Below are 26,457 nucleotides of genomic sequence, written 5' to 3'. Positions count from 1 at the left end.
AGAGCATGCTCTTAGAGGAGATCGGTACATAATCCTTCAGTTTATCATGAAATGTAAAATGGGGGCCGCAGAGGAATTGGAAGGAAGCAGATGTCATGACTCAAAAATATTGCTAGTAATTTCCAACCTCCGGTGTCCTAATTCCTAACCTAAATTTCGGTGCCAATTCCTTAATTGGCACCGAAAAAGAAGAATGCTTCGAATTATCTACGAACCGGTACAGGGGAGAGTTACAAACAATTTTGGACTTTAAGGGTTGATAGGTGGGTAGGCCTTAAGTTTTTTAATGTCCTTGAGTTTTAATGTACTTGATGGAAGTTCATTTTATCTAACAATAAAACACTGAAAACGTTTGTTTTCTATACTTCCACAAAATTTATTATAACTATGTGACTACAGCTGTTTCGGCAGAGTGCCTTTCTAAAGTGATTTAGTTTACTATGGGTTTGCCTTTTTAAAGTCTTTAACTAAAGAGGTTGGTTGAGGAGTGGGGAGCTGTTTGTCTCGAGTTGGTCATTCAGAATTGTATCTGTATTTTTTAATTTATTAATTTCCATATATTCTAATAAAGACAGCTTAAGGCCTTTATTTTGAATATGCAGAATTTGAAACTCTTCATTAAAATAATGATTATATCTAGAAGGTGAAGTGCGTATGTAGAAGTGTCTGTTTTTCTATTGTTGAAAGCCCTTTTGTGTTCTTCTATCCATTTGTCAAAGGTTCTGCCAGTTTGACCAATGTAAGTTTTCGGACAGTTACCACAAGTTAGTTTGTAGACACCACTCTGTAGTTGTTTTCTCTTTCGGCTCTTATTGTTCTTAATATATTTTCTTAAGTTGTTGTTAGTTCTGAAAGCTGGTGTTATTCCTTTCTTTTTTATGTGTCTGGCTATTTTTGTTGATATCTTGCCAGTATATGTGATAGAGCAGAAATTAGTCTATCCACCACCACAGAAAGAACCCAGTACCTTCTGCTCTATCACATATACTGGCAAAATAACAACAAAAATAGCCAGATACATAAAAAAGAAAGGAACACCAGCTTTCAGAACTAACAACTTAAGCAAATATATTAAGAACAATAAGAGCCGAAAGAGAAAACAACTACAGAGTGGTGTCTACAAACTAACTTGTGGTGACTGTCCGAAAACTTACATCGGTCAAACTGGCAGAACTTTTGAAAAACGGATAGCAGAACACAAAAGGGCTTTCAACTATAGAAAAACAGACACTTCTACATACGCACTTCACCTTCTAGATATAATCATTATTTTAATGAAGAGTTTCAAATTCTGCATATTCAAAATAAAGGCCTTAAGCTGTCTTTATTAGAATATATGGAAATTAATAAATTAAAAAATACAGATATAATTCTGAATGGTCAACTCGAGACAAACAGCTCCCCACTCCTCAACCTCTTCAGTTAAAGACTTTAAAAAGGCAAACCCATAGTAAACTAAATCACTTGAGAAAGGCACTCTGCCGAAACAGCTGTAGTCACATAGTTATAATAAATTTTGTGGAAGTATAGAAAACAAAAGTTTTCAGTGTTTTATTGTTAGATAAATCTAATAAGATATACATCAATATCATGCAACTTCAATTTGACAGAAACAAATCACCATGGCTAGAATAAGCGTCATTTACCGTTATATTTTTTTATTTTATTAAAAATTATAATAGTATACATCAATAAAACTAATAAAGACCAACTATTAAATAAAATAAAGACCAACTCTTAATAATAAATTCATCAAAAATACTTCTACACGGAATTTTTCTGTGTCAGTGTATCGTTTTCGTATGTTTCCAATACATCAGCCAAATGTTCGTTATCACGAGGTTTCTTGAATGTCTTCTTTCTTGTGCCAGGTTTCTTTCTTTTCGGAGCCATGGGTTTCTTGGGTCCGTGGTCTTGCATGGAACGAATACCTGAAAATTTAATTAAAAAATGTAAGATGAATGACTTCTAGAGAGAAAAAAACATGAAAAGAAGGTCAAGCCCAAAACTCTCTCATCCTCTCTCTCTCTATCTCTCTTTAGTTCCATCCTTCTTTGTGGAGTATTGGGCCCTTATGCGTTTTTGGGGACCTGAAAAGCTTTTTTGGTTCAACAGATTGCAGCCTTCACCCATTAAAATTGAAGTTTTGATTAACAATATGAATTTAACTTACATTCAGAATAATCTATTATTTTGTTTTGATCGTAGACTGCTATCTATAATAGTAATAGGATTTTTGATGTCAGTATGTGTCTGTATTTTTAGAATGTTGGATAAATACATTTTTAAGAAATTATTTGGGGTCTACCCCAAAATCCCGACAGCCAAAATCTCGACGGCCAAAATACCGACACGCCAAAATCCCGACAGGCCAAAATCCCGACATGCTAGAATTCCGACAGGTTTGATAAGTTCCTTTTTAACATATAATTACATTTATTTCTGGTTTTTGATTTATGGCCATAAGTATTTACCATTTAATATGAACTAATTTTCTAAATAAAATTTCTAATTGGTTATATGAATTAAATTATTTTTTTTCCAATATAAATATAGTCCAATAACATATGTATAATCAAATCCTGAATTCAAGTTTACTTTCGTATAATAGATATTATCATGTCACTTACAACCTTCCATTTCAGTAAGTATAGCTTTTATATTATAAAATGAAGTGTTTAATGATTTTTTCTTAATAATTAGATTTTTTTAATAATAATAATTAGTACCCGTACTTATTAGTAAGTAATTAATTTTTCAATTTCAATACTCTATAATATGATTTGGTATTGCATTTGAAAAGGAAACAATAAATATTCAAAATGACTCTGGGTCAATTAGCAAAATACAAGGAAAAGTTATTTACCAGCAATTTTATTGCTGGAATCGAATCTTATTATTGTATGTATTAATAATATAGATATGCAAAGTCCGCAGATAGTGTGCTACTTTTTTTATAAACAAAATGGCGCCCGAAAATCGTGTTTTTTTCAATTTTTGCTCTATAACTCCAAAGATTTTAACTTTAGACCAAAAACACCCAAATAAAAATTCACCGCAATTAAATTCTGCATAGAGACGTGTTTTTTTCCGATTTACTTCGACGAAAACTTTCCCCGGAAAAAGCGGGTTTTTCCAACAAAATCTTTAATTTTCAACTAAACTTTTAGATAAGTAGTTGTTAATCAATAATTAAATAACTTGGTAACGTTAAAGCCCTTTCCGTATATATTATAATTCCAGAAGTCTATGGAAATTGAATGAACAGTTTAGCAACAATTAAAATGTTAATTAAAAATTTACGGTCGTTATAATAACGACAATAATTATGATGCATAAGAATAACTATGATTTTTTCATAAAAAGATACTATACCTATCTAATGCACTTTACAGAATTGAAATTGGACTATTTAAGCGGCCTCAGGAATATTTTAAAATTATAAACAATTTTTTGGTTTATAAACAAATAGAATATCTCGGGAAATATTAAACTAAATTAAATTGTGAAAACGGTATTCAAAAGACACTGGCAGGACGCTTCTTTTAACCTTCCGTTACTCGCGCCAATTTTTGTGATCAAATACTCGCGCACGGTGCAGAAGAACGGGTCCAAAAATATGGATCAGTAATATTTAAATTTTTTTTTTGCAAAATTGTGTACAATTATATTATTTAATGAATATATGATCATATTGTTGGTGATTCTGCAAAACCTCGTATGAGAATTTTTTTCAGAATTTGGTTTTTTGCCCTGTCAGAGCCCTCCGTTAAGGGGTACATATGTTGGCGTAATAAAAATGTCAAGAAACCTAATTACGTTTCACATAGTTACGAAATGACATTTTCATTACGTTGACATGTGTGTTTTTTGGTGGAGTTTCTGACAGGGCCAAAAACTAAATTCTGGAAAAGAAAAATTCTCATACGAGGTTTTGCCGAATCACCGACGATATAATTTTGTAGATATGCGTTTGTGTCAACATTATATTACTTTAATAAAAGTAACTTTGTTCGTCATCATCTTCTTACGTTTCCTCGTCAGTCGATACTTCCTCAAATAATTTTAATAATCTTTGCTTCTCCTTCTCGTAATCTATATCTAAATATAAATAAACAAATGTATAAACATTGAAAATAAGAAAAAGATCTTAAATTACATTACTAATTAAAACTGTCGATGTCTGAGTTAAACACAAAAATTTGTGAAAAATACTCACACCCGGTGTACCGCACCCTGTTGCCCAATAATAACAGTACAATACTCTTTTTTACACTGCCCCTGGACTTCACCCACAGTTGACTGATGACTGAAGAGGTATATGCAGCAGCAGTTCAAAATTTCCACTACAATCAGAGTTATAGGAAGTTATTTAGAGGGCCGATCTCATACACCGTGTGCGAGTAACGGAGGGTTAAAAGAAAAAACGTTTAATTATGACTAGTGGTTCCTGAGATACAACCGGTCAAAGTTGACCGGAATTTACGGCAAAGATATAAACAATAGGATCATAATTTTCAAACCATCACCTTTTTATTTTTGTCCTCTTTCTCCACACCAATTTTCATATCTTTAAAATCCTCATAACATATATTATTATAATAAAAACTATTGATAATACGTGTGAAAATTGCCAAAAATAGCAAAATTCCAATCAAAAATTAGGTTGAAGAAAATGTAACCCTCAAAGTTCAAAATCGGTATACGTTAACAAAATGCATTTTCTCGGAGCAATTTCCTTCATTCTTTGTTTGTTCCCTAATAACTCGAGTAGAGCCATCGAACTAACGCATTATTAAATGTCAAACTTGCGTTTGTTTTGTTATAATAGATTAATTTATTTATAAGAACAGAAAATTACATATTTTTTCCAGTTGTAGGCTTTTTTTTAGATAAACTTACTACAAGTGTACCTTATAAAGTTAAAAACATAAATATTCTCATTTGAAAGCTGTATAATTATTTAAACAATTTTTATTTAAACAAATTAAAATATTGTGTTATAATAAATAAATTAATTTATTATAACAAAAGAAAAGCAAGTTTGACATTTAATAATGCATTAGTTCGATGGCTCTACTCGAGCTACTTGGGAACAAAAAAAGAATGAAGGAAATTGCTCCATGGGAAGCCGAGAAAATGCATTTTTTTAACGTATACCGATTTTGAACTTTGAGGGTTACATTTTCTGCAACCTAACTTTTGATTGGAATTTTGCTATTTTTGGCAATTTTCACACGTATTATCGATAGTTTTTATTATAATAATATATGTTATGAGGATTTTAAAGATATGAAAATTGGTGTGGAGAAAGAGGATAAAAATAAAAAGGTGATGGTTTGAAAATTATAATCCTATTGTTTATATCTTTGCCGTAAAATTCGGTCAACTTTGACCGGTTGTAGCTCAGGAATATATCATTAAAAGTTTTTTCTTTTAAAAGAAGCGTCCTGCCGCTGTCTTTCGAATACCGTTTTCACAATTTAATTTAGTTTAATATTTCCCGAGATATTCTATTTGTTTATAAGCCAAAAAATTGTTTATAATTTTAAAATATTCCTGAGGCCGCTTAAATAGTCCAATTTCAATTCTGTAAAGTACATTAGATAGGTATAGTGTCTTTTTATGAAAAAATCATAGTTATTCTTATGCATCATAATTATTGTCATTATTATAGCGACCGTAAATTTTTAATTAACATTTCAATTGTTGCTAAACTGTTCATTCAATTTCCATCGGCTTCTGGAATTATAATATATACGGAAAGGGCTTTTACGTTACCAAGTTATTTAATTATTGGTTAACAACTACTTATCTAAAAGTTTAGTTGAAAATTAAAGATTTTGTTGGAAAAACCCGCTTTTCCGGGGAAAGTTTTCGTCGAAGTAAACCGGAAAAAACACGTCTCTATGCAGAATTTAATTGCGGTGAATTTTTATTTGGGTGTTTTTGGTGTAAAGTTAAAATCTTTGGAGTTATAGAGCAAAAATTGAAAAAAACACGATTTTCGGGCCACTTTGTTTATAAAAAAAAGTAGCACACTATCTGCGGAGTTTGCATATCTATATTATTAATATATACAATCATAAGATTCGATTCCAGCAATAAAATTGCTGGTAAATAACTTTTCCCAAAAATGTCCTATTCTCCGATAATCAGTCCAGACTAAATGTAGTGGTCGAGATTTTTGCTTATGCGAGGATTGTCACATGTCGGGATTTTGGCCTTTCGAGATTCTGGCGTGTCGGGATTCTGGCGTGTTTCTGGAAACATTATCCGTTTCCGTATTTCCTCCTCCTCGCTGCCATCCTCAGTTATCTGTACACCCAGAGTTATATACATGTTATCCATCTGTTATTTTTCCATTAGTCATATTCATACCCTCCCTAATAGAGCTCCCGATAATGAACAACGAGGCCTTCGTTTCTTTCTTGTATCTTCTGATATTCCCTTTTTAATCATTATGACTTTTCTGCAATGCGATCGTTATAGTCTTAGTAGAGAAGAAGGCACTTATAAGAATAATCACTGTCAATTATATACTTACCCTGTTTATCCAAATACTCTTCTATTTTGGCATCATCCATTGCATCTACAGCAACCGACCTCCATAATTTTTGAAATTCTTCATCAATAGGTAGTGATGCAGTTCTATCATTATAAAATAATACTTTTCGTTTGTCCATAGGCCGAGTTATAAAAATTATTTCATTTTGGTTTTGCAATATCTAAAATTTGCAAAGCAAAATACTAATTAGCTAATAATAGTTAGTATATTTCGCCAGAATTTGAGTGTTTTAGATTATCGTTAGACACTAGACAGTCGATGGTCCACCCTATTGTACACCATAAGAAGTATGAAAGTAAATTGTTCTAGTAATGAAAATGTGAAACAAGTAATTTCTGAATTGAATTAGAAAGATCCATCTTTTTTTACAGTTTTGTTTGTCTAATACTATTGATATAATTCATATGGACTTCACATTTTAATCAGAAATGTTTGTTTGCCTAGTGGTTTTACCATTTTTGCTCAACATTAAAGACAGTTCCATGTTAGCAAGGTTATGAAAAGATTTAGATTTTTGAAACATATTTTTCAGGCAAATATAAGTGATCACTGGGTCTGTAATGGTAACAATTAATTCAGATTAATTTGGGGGAACAATTTAGAAATATGACAATAATAGACTTACCGGTCTAATGTAGGCTGTAAAACAGTAGGTATTGATCGTTCGAAGGATTGTACAAAAATGAAATGTTCTTACAATTATTCTTACTGGCTAAAGCTTTTCCTCTAATGAGTCGTTAATTTAAGACCTCAAACGAGCGTTGCCATAATAGAGGGTAGGCACAAAGAACGAACTGTTTTGAATCAACATCAAAGTATCGATGCCGATGGAACTCAAATGGGTAGATAAATCAATAGTATAGAAGAATTCTAAAAATATGGTGGACAAAACACGTCACAAACAAAAAAAGGGTCCTGAAAAGGATGAATAAAGAAATGGACTGGTAAGCTATTAATTTGCTTTGCAGAATCACAAATGAACTGTAACCTGCAAAATATGGAAAATAAGCAGGAAAACATATCATGTATAGCTTGCAAGGACACTTTCCAAATAGCCCACCTATCAAACGAAACATTCATCATAATATAGTTGTTAAGGATCAGAGTAAAACAAGAGAACACATTAAAAAAGAGTTTTCAAAGCAGGTCAATACATTATGATTACTAATATAGTTCAAACCAAACCATTCTTTCAGTGCGTAATAGTTTATCTAATTATTTCTCAAGCATAGGATTATTATACATAGAACTTAGAAAACTATGTATTCGTCGACATGTAGTTGCATATTAAAGTGACTTCTACTTATGAATAAATAATGGGTTGACGTTTAGAATGCGTTAAATAAATATCCAATCAATGATGCGAATAAAAATAATTTGAGGCAAAAGTACAAAAAAAAACATGAAAGTACTTTCACAACGTTAACGAGTAAAGTTAATTGTCATTCTAGGTTAGTATTTTCCGACATTGTATAGTGAAAAAGTTTATTTTAAATTTATTTATTTATTCATTAAAATATTTTAAATATTAATATGCTGGCAAATATTTATATAAATACTTACCCTCAAAGCCTTTTCACTGTGTGGAAGTGACTCTTGAACATCATCCATCAGAACTCCTCCTAAACCCTTTAAGTCCTGTTGCTTTAATAGTTTCAATAAACTTTTTCTATCCTTTAGCTTATATTGTGACTTAAAAAGAAACTTGCCTTCTGGTGTGGCTTCTATTTTCACATTGTTTAAAAGTGCTTCAGTTTGCAGCCACTAAAAGTATGATAAATATTTTTTATCACCTACAAAACATTACACTGAATATTAAAAAAGAGGCGTATAATAATTTAAATATAAATTCAAATGGCCTTTGCCTAAACTTTTCAATAGATGACGTGATAGCTAATAAATAAGCTTATAATAATCCATTAGATGGTATCATAGGTAGCTGATGATCTTATATTCGGAACATCTATCATAAAATTATACCTTACATAATATATTATTCTAACTTGCAACAGAATAAAAGGAGAATTATTAGTATTGAAAAATTTGGAATGAAAATTGTTTATTCCTTGCTGAATGTTCCCCAAGAACAAGTAAGCTCTAGAATACCCAGGTTAGCAAAATCTACCAACCATTCTCTAGCGAAATCCAAAATTGAACAATTTGGCAAAGCAAAAAAAGAGTTGCATTTCTGTGGTGCTTATTTTTTTATTTTTTTGTCCACCCTCTTGGGTGAACATTGATTTTGTCTTTTACTGAAATATTATCATGTCCACCCACTTGGGTGGTCAAGCTTCAGTGTGATCTTGGTTGTTCCAAGAGAAACTGAATGGTACTTGTAAAATTGTTCTATGATAATAAATATAAAGAAAATATAGCTCTGGCACTCCTGCGCAGTTCTCAATATTTTGTCTTGGCACCAACGAGGAGTACTAGCGTCTACCCAATTGTATGTGGCACTTAACCTGTTAAAAAAATATTAGTAACATAGTTTAAGATTATTACTTGTTTAACTTTGTTGCCAACATCGAGTTGATTTGTTTCATCGAGAATTTCCTCTAGTGTCAATGGATAAGTTTCTCCGTCTTGATGTCTAGTTTTCATATGCTTAACAATTTTTGCTAGCACTCCAAAGCGATATTGAGTACTTCCAGTAGAGGTCTTGTATCTAGAAGCAAAGCAAATGATTAATAAATTGAATAACTGATTTACTGATAATGAAGCTTCTACATAATTTTTTAATCTCAGGTTTTTTACTTTTTACATGTTAGGACAGTTACATATGGCTCAAAAATCTGGACAATAAATAAGAAAATGCAGAGCTGAATAAACACAGTAGAGAATAATTTTTGGCGAAGATGCTGTAGATTAACATTACACGATCATGTAAGAACAGATAGAATAAAAGAAATGATCAAGGTAGAGACAACATTAACGGATATGATAGAGAGAAAACAACTTTCCTGGTACGGACACATGAGAAGAATGAATGATAAGAGATTACCAATTAAAACCTGGAAATGGATTCCAAAAAGAAGAAGGAAAAAAGGAAGACCAAAAAAGTCTTGGGAAAAGGGATCAATATAGCCATGAACAGAAGAAATATAGAAATAGATTCATGGCAAAACAGAAAACAATGGCATTCAAATTGCGATAAACAGCCTATGATGCTGTAAAACAGTCGCTATATATATATACATGTTAGGATAACCAAAGTTATGAAAGTATCAAAGAACAAAACCACCAACAGCTTGAATATGTAGACCAATACAAATATCTCGGCTGCTGGTTCAACAATCAACTTAACTATAAACAAGAAGTAAGAGAGAGAATAGAGATAGCCCAACAAGGCTTTATCAAAATTAAAAGCTAATTTTATAACATGCATTATCACTCTTATATGTCGTTTTCAACATTGCTGTGTATGGTTAATACTGTTATATGGAACAGAAGCCTTTGATTTCTGGTTTTATAGAAGGATATCTTAACAGGTTGACTGCCCATATATAAATAAAAAAATTGGCTCATATGCCAAGCACATAGCGAGCACATAGTCAAGTGCATAGCGAGCGTATACGCCTGCCGGGGCATATTGGGAAAATTAGGTAGCGGGTGTATACACCCGCCATGGCAGTCAACCTGTTAAAAATACCTTGAACAACCCACACCACCAACAAAAAAGACCTGAGGAGAATAGGTACAGATAGCGAGCTGCTAAAGATCATCAAATTTAGAAAAGTTAGTTACCTAGGACACATAATAAATGAAAAACGAAAAGTACCGCCTCACGTAACTGATCATCCAGGGGAAGATTGAATGAAAACGAGGTCCCAGTAGGGGCCAGATTTCATAGCTTAAAAATATCAGAGAGCTGACCAGCCTTGATTCAACATCTTTGTTTAGAGCCGCATTGGACAGAGACAAATTTTAAAGCAGTGTCGTTGTTAACGTCCACTAAAAGAAACAGCAACACAAGAAGAACATGTTATGAAATGCAATATATTTTAGAAATAAGTTCTATAGACAATAATGAAAGAAAATTCGTATTAAACATAATGGTAATAAATACTTACGTATTAATATCAAGTTTAGGAGCACTAGTACTACTGACTGATGGTTTGGATTTTTTCTTTTCATCTTTTGAGGGTTCTGGTTTTGATTCTGCCTTTTTCTTTTCAACCCTAAAAATTAAATATGAGTGTATATTGTCACAATGTTATTTTCTACTTACGTTGGAGTGGTTAAAGCTTTTTTCTTGAATAACTCCCTCTCTTTTAAAAGAGCTGGATCCATTTTATCTGCAATATTTATTAAACCATAAAGGAATTTAACAAAATAATCAAAACAAGATATACGTCAAAGTCAGTGTTTTGAGGTTATTTCAACTTCTTCTTAACATTGGACCTGTAATGTACGCAATATAGTTACGATTTTAATTATTTTTAAATTGAATTTCTATTACTATAAACGTGATACTTAAAAAATGACATTTATTATATTTAACTGTGAAAAATAAATTACCGTTAGTTTATAGCAGAAGTTTTTTGAATAAGAAATTATTAAATTCTTTTCTTCCTTCCGAACTTCATTACTTGTATCTGTATCCAACTTCATCATTGTTTACATTTTGATGTCAAAAGTGTTGTTTTGATTTAGAATCGTTAGCTATTCTTTTAGCAATAAAATAAAAACAAAAAAATCTAAAACATATCCTAAAATGGCTTCTGCTAGCAGTACCAGTGCAAGGTCATTATTTGCAGATTCAAAAATGCGTCTTGCAGATCGTGTTCAAGTAAATGTTAATAACATATCATCACTTGCTAGACAAATCACAAGAGGGTCTAAAAGTACAGAGGTAGGAATATTTGTATTTTAAAAATACCAACAAGTTCTAACTACATCATCATCATGGCATTTACAGTCCTAGACTCCTAGCGGAGGCAGGTGGTATTGCCACCCGCTTTGGACTCTTCCTATTCATTTGCTTCTGCAACTGCTTGTGGACTTCTTCTTTCTATATTTATGTCCCATCCGTCTGATCTGTGCACTGATAAATCTGTTGTCTTCTCTTCTGTATTCTGAGTAAGCTTCGTATCTTTGAGGAAGTTGTATTTCCAGTATCTAGGTTCTGTTTCCTTTCATTTATTACTATGCTTCTGTCATTAGTTCCAATGCTGGCCACTCACTTACGGATATCAAAGAGGCCGAGCGACTGACAGGCAGTTAATTGAAGCCAAAATCACCACATACACGCAGTTTTCATAAAGGCGTTGGCACGCTCGATCACAAAACTGCATGTGTGTGATGTCTCAACTGCAGTTCATTAACTTAACTACTCAAATAACGGCCTTCAGTCCTGGCCTGCATGCCATGGCCTCTTCGATATCCGTAAGTGAGTGGCCAGCAGAGACCCCAAGATATACAGGGTGTCCCGAAAAGATTGGTCATAAATTAAAGCACACATTCTGGGGTCAAACATGGTTCGATTGAACCTAACTTACCTTAGTACAAATGTGCTCATAAAAAAAAGTTACAGCCCTTTGAAGTTACAAAATTAAAATCGATTTTTTTCAATGTATCGAAAACTATTAGAGATTTTTTATTGAAAATGGACATGTTTCATTCTTATGACAGGAACATCTTAAAACAAAATTATAGTGAAGTTTGTACACTCCATAAAAAATTTATGGGGGTTTTGTTCCCTTAAACCCCACCATACTTTTGTATACGTTCCAATTAATTCATTATTGTGGTACCATTAGTTAAACACAACGTTTTTAAAACTTTTTTGCCTCCTAGTATTTTTTCGATAAGCCAGTTTTTATCGAGATGTGGCTTCTTTTTTAATATATTTACATAAAAATTTTGTGGGGGTTTTGTTCCTTTAAACCCCCCAAATGTTTGTGTATGCTCCAAGTAAACTATTATTGTGGTACCATTAGTTAAACACAGTGTTTTTAAAACTTTTTTGCCTCTTAGTCTTTTTTTGACAAGGCACCTTTTACTGAGATGTGGGTTCTTTTTCAAAATATACCTAAAAATGTAAATTATAAATAAATTTTCAGATTATTAACAGGTCTCTATTATCATACTTAGCCATATACAAATATGTGGTGGATTCGACAAATATTCAAAATATGTCGATAAACACTGGCTTATCGAAAAAGTACTAAGAAGCAAAAAAGTTTTAAAAACATTGTGTTTAACTAATGGTGTCACAATAATAATTTAATTAACAAAACCCCCATAAAATTTTTATGGTGTGCACTGTTGTATATTATAGTATATAGGTAAGGTGAGGTTCAATCAACATATTTTTGACCCCAGAATCTTTGATATAATTTATAACCAATCTTTTCGGGACACCTTGTATAAAGTGTTTGACTTTTTTAGTTGGCTCATATTCTCCAATATTTAACCTTGTCACATTAACTGTATTTTGTCTTATTTTGATTTATTGCCAAACCCTTCTTGGATGCTTCCCTGCATAACTTCACAAATTCTTCCTTTCTTTAAACTAAACTGTTAGGTTTTTGCTAATCAATGCTATGCCATCAGCGTACTCCACAAGTTGCAACATTGATGTTATAATTGTTTAAAAATTTCTATATTTTTGGAGATGCTCTTATCTGTTATTCTTGTTGCCTTCGATCCTTCCATTCCATTGTCATTTTCGTAAGCTTTATGAGTTTCATTGTGATATCTAGGTTTTTCATGTCTTTTATTAGGGCGGGTCTTATTAAGCCGACATATTTAGTACCAATAAGTTTTAACTACTTATTCTAAGAAATAACTTTTTTAGATCTTGATGCATTCTGCCAGGAATTTTGCTGTACAAGAACAAGCCATGGACAACAGTGAAAACAATCTTAAGAAATTACAAATTCTGTGTGTTCATTTAGATTATCAGCATGATGCTATGATAAAGTCAGCGCAGCAGCTTGAAGAAGTAAAAGAGCAGGTTTGTGCCATGCAGAGATAATTTTCATCAAGAATATAGCAATTGTTGCGGTAATGTTTAATAAAAGTCTGAAAATAATAATTTGTAACTTTAGGTATCTTTAACACATTCGCTGCCATCTATATTCAGTTACTTTTAGTATGGAGCCAACACCAATAGAACCCTAGTCCTATTCTGACTCAAGTAGCACAAAATTGCTTTTGGCGACAGTAGCAACGAATGTGTTGGAAAATTGTTTATAGATTAGAAACATAATTTTTAATGGGCAGCTTGTAAATATTTGTTTTCTTCTAAATATGGTCCCTACAAACTATTGTTCTGCTGTTTATTGCAAGTACTCCTTCTATTTTCTATGTCTTCTCTTCTCGAAGTTTGTTATTTATATTTACAACTGTTTACCAGTAAAGGCCAGAGGGAGAAAATTCAGGAAACTGCTTAAATACTACTCAAATATTTAGTTATTTCTAATTCTACTATGCTAATTTTTCATTTCCATGTATTTTTTAAATTCCCACTACAGTGGAACCCCGATAAGTCGGCCTCCGATAACCCGGAAGTCCGGCTAAAATTTTCATCAGACAAAATAAACATTTTTTCAGTTTGACTGAGTTTTGTACCAAGAAATGAACAATACTGTATACAACTGTACGTAATTTAGATGTATTGTTCATATATATTTCACGTCTTCGTAATTATAATGGAGTTTTCCTGTAAGTATATAGTATTTTATTATTTTTTACCATATTCTCCGGCTAACCTGGATTTTTGATAACCCTGATCGGCCGTGGTCCCGATTAATCCGACTTATCTATGTTCCACTGTATTTCCTTAATTTATGTTGTATTATAATTCGTTCATAATAATCATATTTCCACCATTCCAGTTGGTATGTATTCCTATTATTGTTAGTGTTTCTGTTATTTATGTAAGTATCATGTATATTGTTGGCAAAATGTTTTTATCCACTTCATGTAAAGTGATTATTTTAATAATTTCTGAGTAACCATTCACTGTATTGAAGTACTTTATTCTTGTAGTATAACAATATATATTTTTGCACTTCTGTCAATCCATTCTAAGCTAAGAGATTTTATGTATCGGACTATATTTTCTCCCTCCAATTTTTTGTTCTCCTTATTCTGTCTCACTTTCTTGTTATATTGTGGACCAGTATTGTTCTCTCTGTTGTTCTCAGAAGACTATCTTCCTCTTTCTTGTTAATCATCATTGTTTCCATCCTATATGCAACAACAGGTTTTATATAGGTTCATCATATTGTTCTCTTACTTAGAGTCTTGCTGCTCAGCAGATTTCTATTCATTACATTTTTTTGGCTTTCAGAATTCTTTCCTCTGTTCTCTATTTTCCAGTTTACCCTATTGTTACTCCTAAGTAGCTAAAGGTGGATACAGTTTCAAATTTGTGGTTCTGTGATATTAGTTGTTTCCGAGTTATTGTATCATCCTTCCCTATCGTCGTGTATTTTGTTTTGTATTGGTTTATCTCTAGCCTTATTTTCTTTTTTTGATTATCAATCTTTTTAACTGCTGCTATAAAGTTTTCACTGAGTCTTTGGAGGGACTAAAGAAAAATACAAAAACTATTATTAATTCTAGTTTATGGTAATTATTTTTTATGTGATACATTTTTATAAATATTTCTTAAACATATTTTTATGTATTATATATTTTTTCATTGTACATTCTATGTTACAGTTGTATTTATTATGAGATTATAAGTTATAAATATTTTGCGTAAATAATAGAAAAAGAATAAATAATTAACCCAATTTTATGTGATTTGTTCATTACCAACCTCATGTGGCCTATTAATCTTAAAGATTTATTTTGATGTTTTTAACAATGTCTATACAATTATATCAACTGCTTCCACAGGTCCTGTTCAGTATTTGTTAACGCGCAACGCCAGTGAGACTGACACCAGTTACTGGATATGTGTAGTCCTAATTTGGTCTATTTTCTAATCCTGCGTCAGTGGTTGTAGACACATGTAAACACAGTGAGTGAAGAGTAAAGTTTCAGAGGCAGTGTTTGGATTTTTAATAAGAGTGCCGCCAGTGAGACAGGCGCCAGCTACTGGATACATGTACTTAAACGTCTAGTGCTGTCCTAGTCAAGGGAGCGTTCAAGTAATACGTAACGCGATTTTTGAAGATTTTTGACCCCCCCCCCCCTCCCTCCCTACGTAACACACTCTAATGGGCGTTTAACTATTGCATAACGCAATTTTTGAAGATTTTTGACCCCCCCCCCCTCAACCTGCGTTATGTAATACTTAAACGGTCCCCAAGCACTGGCGTGTCAGTGGTCAGTGAGACTGGCGCCAGTTACTGGATACTTGTAAAAGTGCCATTAGTGATGATGGTCTGACAGGACCGAAATCGTTCTGGCAATTTCGGTCCTATCAAACCGAAATTTCTGAATTGTAATCTATTTGGATGAATTTAAATTTGAAGTTTTTTACTTCTTTATAATATTTTTATTAGGTATCAATGTTGAATACATTTTTTATTTCAATTTGTGATTTTACTTTTTAACTAATTAGTTTATTTTCTATTTAAAATTTTAAGTAAAGTCGTGTATATAAAGATTTTCGGTTTTTTGTCCAGCAGTGTATATTAATTTTTTTTTTGTTTTTTGAGATTATCAATCAATATCATACAATATTTTTTCTACAAACGTAATTACAGGACAATATCTACAAAAACTTTTACTTGAACTTGACTGACATTCTATTTTTATATTTTTTGACATTACATCAAAATTGCAACAAAATACATCTCCGCGAGCGCGTCAGTAAACTGCATTGGCATTGGTCAGTCTGCGCAGTCAATTCAATGACCGGCGCCCGGCGTCGGTTTTTGATGCAGTTGGGGAAAGCAGTGTTGCCAACTAAACAGAAATTTCCGTTTTTTTAACAAAAAATTTTGCGGGATTTTTAACGGAAGGGAGAACTCAAAAGGGAATATTTCTCTAGTCCAAATTGTACAGTGTACAGCTGGTTCCTAAAAAATTGATACGACTCTTAGTAAGATTTGATTATTTTGAACAGTGTATGATTGGTCTGACATTATATTTATTATGACAGACAAATAATAAAATAATAGTTATTTATGATATACCTAAGTGTTAAAAGTACACGTTTAAGGCACGCATGTGAAAGTTTGCAAAATGAGCGATAGCGAGCTCTGCAATTCACATGAGTGCCTTAAAAATGTACTTTTTAACACGCATATCATACAATATTTTTTCTACAAACGTAATTACAGGACAATATTTACAAAAACTTTTACTTGAACTTGACTGACATTCCATTTTTATATTTTTTGACATTACATCAAAATTGTCTATACGGTCAATACGAACTGCAGTGCCTTAAAAATATTTTAAAGCACTGGTGCCTTAAACTAGCATTTTTAATGCTCGTATGGAGTGCTAAAAATTGCATTTTTAACAAGGTTGTAGAAAAACAAACAAACAGCCATTTTTTGAGGTTGAACAGAATAAGTTAAATTTTAAGATTTGGCAGTGACAGCATGTAAATAATAAGTATTTATCCTTCAAAATACACTGCTCAATTTTCTACAAAATACGCTTTAAGAGTCGTATTAGTTTTTTTTGGAACCAGCTGTACACAATTAAAAAAGTCGAAAGATTATTTGAAAAGAATAGACATCTTAATATCTTCATAGTAGCAATTAGCAATTCAAGTTATTTGTTACGCATGTTCATTTACAAACTACAGGGCTATAAAACTGCTTAGCCACACCATGAAAATATGGGAAAGAGTAATTGATAGACGGATACGTGAAGAGACCGAAATATCCGAGAATCAATTTGGCTTTATGCAGGGTAGATCAACAACAGATGCAATTTTCACTATAAGGCAGTTGATGGAAAAATATAGGAGTAAAGAAACAAACGCTCATATGGTATTCATTGATCTTGAGAAAGCATATGATAGAGTTCCTCGAGAGATTCTGTGGTGGGCACTCAATAAGAAAGGAGTCCCTGGTGAATATGTAAAGATTGTGAGGGATATGTATGAGGGAGTAACGACTAGTGTTAGGACAGGTGTGGGAGCGACTGATAAATTTCATGTGAAAGTAGGATTGCATCAAGGTTCTGTGCTTAGTCCGTATTTATTCTCATTAGTTTTGGACCAGATAACAGCGAAAATACAGGGTAACATTCCATGGTGCTTAATGTATGCTGATGATGTCGTGTTAGTAGGAAATAGTGAAAGAGACTTAGAACAAAAACTGGAACAGTGGAGACAAGCTCTGGAGGAAAAAGGTTTAAAACTTAGTAGGACAAAAACAGAGTATTTGGAATGTTCATTTAAAGATGGAGCTACTACAAATAAAATGGTATCTTTGGATGGTGAAATGATTGTAAAAAGCAATAGTTTTAAGTACCTAGGATCGGTATTACAGAGTAATGGAGAAATAGATGGAGATGCATGCAGTAGAATTAGGGCTGGATGGATGAAGTGGAAAGAAGCGAGTGGTGTGTTGTGTGACAGAAAAATTCCAATGAAGCTGAAGGGAAAATTCTATAAAACAGCCATAAGACCAGCTATGATGTACGGAACTGAATGTTGGGCAGTGAAAAAGAAAGAGGAACAGCGAATGCATGTGGCGGAAATGAGAATGCTTAGATGGATGAGTGGAGTGACAAAGAAGGATAAAATTAGAAATGAGTATATTAGGGGAAGTCTAGGTGTGGCACCAATTGATGCCAAAATGAGAGAGCATAGGTTAAGATGGTTTGGTCATGTTCAACGTCGAGACGTTAACCACCCAATACGAAGAATAGCTGAAGTGCAGATTCCTGGAAGGAGTAGGAGAGGAAGACCAAAGAAGACCTGGGGGGAGACGATAAGGCAGGACATGTTGGTAAAGGGGATTAACATTGATATGGCCCAAGATAGAATTGTGTGGAGAAATGCAATTAGGGAAGCCGACCCCGCATAGGGATAAGGCAAAGAGAATGATGATGATGATGATGATGTTACGCATGTTCATTTCTTTTTACTAAATAATGTTTTGAAAATATATGCACCCTTATATTTCTGTTATAAAATCGATTTTGTAAACGGGAAGGAATTTTTTGATAAAAGTGGGAATTTTTACGGTAGGTAGATGGAAAAAGCTCCCTTAAAAGTTGGCTTGGCAACACTGGGCGAAAAAGGCGAAACTGACAGTGACAGTTAAGTTTTACATAACCTCGTATTTCGTATTTTATTTTGATAATTTGATTCAGTTACGCCGACATTTTTACATAAAAGGACTAGATAAGAGTATTTGAGTGTCGATTAAACCATTTCATTGAAAAATTGCGTGTGGAATATTAGTGATACATATTTTACATTAGGTGAACATATCGGATAATTCTTACTCATATAGTGAAAGTAACCCTGTCATTTTCAAGTTCACATTAGAATATCATTCAACTTGATCATATGCTTTAAATTAGAACTATTCTTAAGGTTTTTGATTATCAATAAAAATGCCTCTACTGAGTTCTCCCGTAAGAACATCAGTCTTAAAAATCTTAAGAAGATACCAACAAGTCCAAGCAAAAGTAACTCCACCCAGCTTGCCCACTGGACCAGTCTTCAGAAATTCCACCCACTTTCCAGATAGAATAGCGATTCGAGATAGGATTGCCAGTTATACGTATGCCAACATTTTTATGAGTGCTAATGAGCTTTCAAAAGAAATCACAAGTCTCTGCAATGGACGTACTGGCGAAAGAGTTATGTTCATGTGTCCCAATGATGTTAATTATGTGATTACTATGTTTGCTATATGGATGTCAGGACAAATCGGTGAGTTATGTGTTTCTTATTGTTTCATAAAAAAATTAAATTGAAAATTTTATAATGTACTGTAGAATTCAAGATACTGTGTCACATTTAATTTAACAAAAATTTGAACACATCCACTGCCACATTGTACCTATGGGACTAACACCTATACTGCGTCAACAAGCCATATTGGTCCGAAGAGGCCAACATATATTTTTGCCTTGCTAGGCTATGTTAGTCCCATGGGGTCAACACTTTTTTGTAACAGCTGCTGGGCCGTTGGAGCATAATATACTATATTAATAGGGAACTTGCATAAAATTTTAAATTCGAAAAAAATGTTATAAATCACAACAGAACATAATTTAAAACATGTATCAAAAATAAAAAAGTTGTTTTTGTGTTCCGTTTGGCCCCTAAAGACGATTCTAAATTCAAATTAAAGCAACTACTTAGCCCAAAACGTGTCGTGACGTCATATGATTATATGTTTACATTCTGAACCAACAAAGTAAACAAAATTGTATATAATTTTAAATTAGACATTATAAACGTCAGGAGAAAATACAGTTATGTGACGTCACAAGTGTTTTGATCGTTTGAACTATTCGTAGAAAACTAGTACTTTTACAAAATGGTTTTATTTTCCGTAGTAAACCTTCTTTCCTTTGCTTCAAAAACTATATCAAACTCCGATCTCAACAAACTGGTACTTATATATATTATTACAATTACATACGATAAAAATGTCATTATATATATCTGGCAAAATACCCAAGTAGATGGAGGCCAATAAACTAAAGAAGGAGAAGAAGAATATACCTAAATATAACCATAAACATAACAATCTAGTAAAACTATGTGATGTCACAGGTCGTATGAACTATTTTAAATTACAGAAGATTTTAAATTTGCATTTCTAAGTTATTATGAGTTTTTGAAGCGTGAAATTTTTGGAAATCTCATTTTTAAACAAAACTGAACATTATTATGTAATAAAAAAATGTGCAAGTTCCCCATTGTAGAAATCATAGATAAGGTATATATAACTAGAAATGGTAGAAATGTACCAATATGGCCTAGAATCTAGAAGCTATATGTCTCACATACAATTTCTTAGATTTTTCATAATCAGAAGCATGGTCCCCATCGAAACATGAATCCTATAAAAACATAATAAAAGGAAGGTTCTGGCTTTAAAATAAACTTTATTTGACAAATAAATGTTTGCATGAATAAAATAATAAATAAACATTAACCACTATACAAAAATTAAAAATTAGCATCTTATCTTATTTAATATTTTTATAAAGTTCATTAAAACCAGGTACCTATGCACAAAAATGACTAGTTTGCACAACTTAACAAAAGGTAAGTATCTTTCAAAAGGTATCTTTTTTGTTTTGTTCATTGCATAATGGAGATACATGAAGTAGAGTTATTCCAATGCCTTCTTCTTATATTGGCAAAATAAGAAGAAGGCAGTTATATTGGCCATAATGACTTTTATGGCAGCTCTAAAGATTGGCGGTGGTCTCTTGATACCACTCTTGGAGATTTCGAAACCAGGATGTTCTCCTTCAGCCTGGGCCTCTCCTTCGAGCGATCTTGCCCTGTATTATGAGGTGTAGAAGTTCCAATGCCAGGGAAAGACTATCACAAACATTTCCTCAAAAGAAGTGTTAAGTTTCCAGCATCTAATGTAAGTTGGACATCTTGTTTTCATTGATATACTGTCAATGCTGTGGAGCACTAAAGTAATTTACAAGAAGAATTATTGATTTTCATTATTGAAATTCAACTGCCAGATGAGCATATTTCTATAAGATGGCACAATATTCCATTCAGAGAACATCAAGGTTGCAGAAAATGAGTATTCTTGTTTTAAAATAGCCTTCAAGTAGTCCTGATCTATTATGATCTATTTGACATCAAATGAAAAAAGCACTTCCAACTACACCAGTTCACACAATGTCTATATTAACCCTTCAGGGCCTCCAGCAGACAGGTTGGACCTACTATACTGTACTTATATGGACATACAATTTAATTTTGATGTATGATACAATGTTTGAACTGCAGAATATCTACAAGCATACGTTTGGTTGAAACGATATTATCACTGTAATTAAGTGAAACCGCTTGCAGTGGGCAGGACATGTAGCCCAGGCCCCTGAATCGAACATGATAAAAAAGATTCTAACAGCGCAACCAGTGGGAATGAGAAAACAGGGTAGACCAAAGCTGAGGTGGATGGACGAGGTAACACAAGATGCCGAGAAGATCGGAGTCAGCAACTGGAAAATGCAAGCAAGGGACAGAGCAGAATGGCGTAGAAAGCTTGAGAAGGTCGAGGCCCTCTAAGGGCTGTAGCACCAAGATGATGATGATGATGATGATACAATGTAATGTTAAAGAGTATACCTAGTTGCGAAAATTTAGAATAACAATTAACAACATTACTGCCAAATATTAGTAGACCCTATGACAAAACAGAATTAATGCTCTTTTAAAACGTAAAGGGAACTGCCCACAGTGGTAACACTAACTAAATATTTGGTCCAATTAATTTGCGCCAGACATGACTTTTTATTTTTGTTTATATTTTAGGTATAACTATTTTAGTTGATAAAAGTAATAAACATTGTTGATTAATTGGCAAAACTATATAAATATTATCAAATGAGCTTAATCGCATCCATTTAATTGATAATAGTTAAATAAATTATAATTTAGAAAAATCAAATTGTGCCAAATATTGGTTTTGGTCAAATTCATGTCGACGGTTGAAAGGTAAAAGATTCTAACGCACAGATCAACTTTTTTCAGGAAGTAGAATAAACCCATTTAAGTAATTTCATGACGAATTAGCCTAATAATTTTTTTCAGTAGAAACTGTTATTTACAAGTAAAATAAAGTATTGTTCTAAGCAACATATACATTCTCACTGAGATAACCACTTTTTAAATAGAATGTGCTTAGTTCATATTAAAGGTAATTTACATCATCAACACTTTCAATCATATTTAATTATTTATCAATGATCTTCCGTTTTTTACAATGGCCACTTGTCTTTTATCAGTAGAGACCTATATACTTACATATTTATAGTAACAGATTATATCTTTTTTAGAACATGCATCCACCTGACAATGCATCTTTTGTTATTCTTATGACATATGCTATTTTCTGTATTTCGTTTGTTTCTGGCAATTTAATTTTTTTTCTATTTGTGATTTATTGATTCTGTTATTGAAGTAAGCCATGCTGTTTTGCCATTTATTATACTGACCAGTTGTGCTGTTTGGTTCAGCTCTCTAAGAACTTCCGCATGTCTCAAGGCTTCATCGATCTAAGCCACTGCCACACTTACAGTCCACCCTTTGATCCTTATACTAGTATTGGAAAGTATCATTCTTACTCATAGAAATTAATTTAGAAATTCTATGAAGGATCTAAAATAACAGAATAATAACGAAATCCACTGATCTGTAAATTTTCATAATATTTTTCATTACCAGTACGGTTCATATTACCCGTATGCGCGCCAATGGTGAATATAAAATTCTTTTTTGTATGTCAAAAAATGAATGCACAATAACTACCAACTACCACTTAAAACTACCAAATCTCACTTGCATATCTCAACCGGTTTTAGAGTAATACATAAATCGTCAGTTTGTATGAAAAATTTCAACACCCCGTATCTCGGAAACAACACATTTGCGAACATACGTTTATAAAGCAAACTCTTATTATTTTTTCATGCAGATTTACTCCTTTAAGTTTGTCATACTTATTTAAGGGGGAAGTCTACTGTGACAAGGGAGAAAACAGGCTGATTTTCCGGATTTTTTTTCTAACAAAATATGACTCTTTATATTAAATTAAAAAGAATGTGTGTGTACTTTGTACGCACGTAAGAAGTTATACTTCTATTATATGATTTAAACGAAATTAATATACTTTTTATTTATATTTTGTTTAAATATTAAACTAATTTATACTTACTACTTCTCAAACATTTTTATTAGAACAGTGCCAAAAATTAAAAAAAAAAGAATGTGTGTGTACTTTGTACGCACGTAAGAAGTTATACTTCTATTATATGATTTAAACGAAATTAATATACTTTTTATTTATATTTTGTTTAAATATTAAACTAATTTATACTTACTACTTCTCAAACATTTTTATTAGAACAGTGCCAAAAATTAAAATAATAAAAGAATAAAACACACACAAACACATTAAACAAGCCACAAATGATGTCTGAACATTAATTGTCGAAAAAATTTTTAACTAAATACGTATTTTCTGAAAATACAATTATATAATAAATATACTTACAATCATAAAATGTATTAAAAAAAACAAAAAAGAAAGTTTCTATTGGGACTCGAACCAGCGCTGATAAGAGCGGTTGGTATTGGAATTCATTCGCCTTCTCTGCTTAGCCGCGGGCACTATGTGTCATTATTTACACAGATCGACTAACTAAACGGATTAAACTTGTGATATTTTGATATTTTGAAAATTGATCAAATTATTTTAATTTTGAATTGAAATGATTTAGAATTGAAAAAATACAACAAAACATAGAGTAAAAAAACAATATATTAGGTGAATATTGATAGAAATTTTGATGGTAATCCAATTATATAAATAAAAGTATTACATACTATGTATTTTGGCAGATCAAATAGGTAGGTTTATACCCATGATACATTAACAATTATTACGTACCTGTTGCTTTTAAAAACTATTTAAAAGTCACTACAATATTATAAACTTTTTTGTTTCTGTCCTCACAACAATAAAACTAATATATTATACATTTGTTTACCTTTACCTTTACCTCCAAACCAGAGCTGCCATATCGGATAATCTTTGACATGTCATTTGAACATCCAATCAGAACAAAGTTATAATGCGCATGCGCCGGGCTGATAGGTTTTAACATATAAAAAAATCACCCTCTATCGCCGGTAAAGAAGTATAACTTCAATAATAAAAGAATAAAACACACACAAACACATTAAACAAGCCACAAATGGTGTCTGAACATTAATTGTCGAAAAATTTTTTAACTAAATACGTATTTTCTGAAAATACAATTATATAATAAATATACTTACAATCATAAAATGTATTAAAAAAAACAAAAAAGAAAGTTTCTATTGGGACTCGAACCAGCGCTGATAAGAGCGGTTGGTATTGGAATTCATTCGCCTTCTCCGCTTAGCCACGGACACTATGTGTCATTATTTACGAAGATCGACTAACTAAACGGATTAAACTTGTGATATTTTGATATTTTGAAAATTGATCAAATTATTTTAATTTTGAATTGAAATGATTTAGAATTGAAAAAATACAACAAAACATAGAGTAAAAAAACAATATATTAGGTGAATATTGATAGAAATTTTGATGGTAATCAAATTATATAAATAAAAGTATTACATACTATGTATTTTGGCAGATCAAATAGGTAGGTTTATATCCATGATACATTAACAATTATTACGTACCTGTTGCTTTTAAAAACTATTTAAAAGTCACTACAATATTATAAACTTTTTTGTTTCTGTCCTCACAACAATAAAACTAATATATTATACATTTGTTTACCTTTACCTTTACCTCCAAACCACAGCTGCCATATCGGATAATTTTTGACATGTCATTTGAACATCCAATCAGAACAAAGTTATAATGTGCATGCGCCGGGCTGATAGGTTTTAACATATAAAAAAAATTACCCTCTATCGCCGGTAAATAAGTATAACTTCAAAAACATGAAATAATACAAAGATGAAAAGATTACTTCGAATAAATACACTCCTGGTCAAAACAATCAGGACACCTTAAAATGGGTAATTTTTGATGTCTCGTATCTCCTAAACTTGTTGTCCGATTTAAGTGATTTTTTCAATATATTATAGCCTAATTATTTAGCAATATTGCCGTAATAATATGGTTGCCACACAGGTAAATTGTCATTGTATACCGGGTGTACCAATCAAACTGTGTTTTTTTCTCAAAGTTCGCCACGCCCTGTGGAATATTCTAGCATTTATAAAATACTTTAATTAAAACCCAACTGTAGCCTCAGGTTTTCTTAACATTCCGTTTTTTATTCATTCGCTTATGTTGGATAATAAAAAGGTTAGGTACTTTAACAACTAGCCATGTTTTTCATTAATACAGGGTGTTTTTAAGGGTCTACTGTGACAAGGGAAATACAGGCCGATTTTCCGGATTTTTTTTTTCTAACAAAATATGACTCTTTACATTAAATTAAATTAAATCGTCATCTTTATTATATATTCAGTATTTGTAAAAAAAATTTCAAGTCGAAATATTCAAAACTGCCGTCGTGGCACTCCTTCAAGCGCAGGTCCGTTTTTTTAGGTGCCCAAACTGTGTACATGAAATCTCACGTCTGGGTGATCTGAAACAAAAAACAAAATATGGTTATCATCTACATAGTATTGACTCTCGTCTGACGGAGAATTTTTTTGATATCGTTTTTTGTTATAAACAATAATAACATCAAATTTGTATAATCAATTATATAACATAAATAGAAAATAATTTCAAGAATTTTTTTTCGGCGCTAAAATTTTTTATCGACAAAATCCTCCGTCAGACGAGAGTCAATACTATGTAGATGATAACCATATTTTGTTTTTTGTTTCAGATAACCCAGACGTGAGATTTCATGTACACCGTTTGGGCACCTAAAAAAAACGGACCTTAAGGACCTTATAAATATATAATAAAGATGACGGTTTAATTTAATTTAATGTACGAGTCATATTTTGTTAGAAAAAAAAATCCGGAAAACGGCCTGTATTTCCCTTGTCACAGTAGACCCTTAAAAACACCCTGTATTAATGAAAAACATGGCTAGTTGTTAAAGTACCTAACCTTTTTATTATCCAACATAAGCCAATGAATAAAAAACAGAATGTTAAGAAAACCTGAGGCTACAGTTGGGTTTTAATTAAAGTATTTTATAAATGCTAGAATATTCCACAGGGCGTGGCGAACTTTGAGAAAAAAACACAGTTTGATTGGTACACCCGGTAT

At 32.1% G+C, this 26,457-nt stretch overlaps 3 protein-coding genes across 3 annotated transcripts in view; 2 read left to right on the top strand and 1 right to left on the bottom strand.

Annotated features, from left to right (window-relative positions):
• Positions 1–1,641: 1,641 nt before the first annotated feature.
• On the bottom strand, positions 1,642–10,960 carry LOC126879414 (general transcription factor IIE subunit 2). Its single transcript, XM_050642420.1, has 6 exons — positions 10,797–10,960; positions 10,639–10,746; positions 9,071–9,233; positions 8,132–8,332; positions 6,548–6,728; positions 1,642–1,931 (listed from the first exon to the last, which is right to left on the bottom strand). Exons 1-6 carry the CDS (start codon positions 10,856–10,858, stop codon positions 1,765–1,767), a joined length of 882 nt encoding a protein of 293 aa, XP_050498377.1. The 5' UTR covers positions 10,859–10,960; the 3' UTR covers positions 1,642–1,764.
• A 207-nt stretch (positions 10,961–11,167) lies between these two features.
• Positions 11,168–15,315, top strand: LOC126879415 (uncharacterized). The gene is made up of 2 exons (XM_050642421.1): positions 11,168–11,420; positions 13,368–15,315. Exons 1-2 carry the CDS (start codon positions 11,283–11,285, stop codon positions 13,545–13,547), a joined length of 318 nt encoding a protein of 105 aa, XP_050498378.1. The 5' UTR covers positions 11,168–11,282; the 3' UTR covers positions 13,548–15,315.
• Positions 15,316–18,765: 3,450 nt separating this feature from the next.
• Positions 18,766–26,457, top strand: part of LOC126879413 (malonate--CoA ligase ACSF3, mitochondrial) — a 37,112-nt gene continuing 29,420 nt past the window's right edge. Inside the window, exon 1 of the mRNA XM_050642419.1 lies at positions 18,766–19,379. Within this exon, the coding sequence (XP_050498376.1) occupies positions 19,058–19,379 (322 nt within the window). The 5' untranslated portion in view covers positions 18,766–19,057. The remainder of the gene's footprint in view (positions 19,380–26,457) is intronic.

This window comes from Diabrotica virgifera, chromosome 2, assembly GCF_917563875.1.
Source record: "Diabrotica virgifera virgifera chromosome 2, PGI_DIABVI_V3a".
Taxonomy (NCBI): Eukaryota; Metazoa; Arthropoda; class Insecta; order Coleoptera; family Chrysomelidae; genus Diabrotica; species Diabrotica virgifera.
The sequence above is the reverse complement of the archived record's forward strand: the minus strand, read 5'-3'. Positions and strand labels throughout refer to the sequence as shown.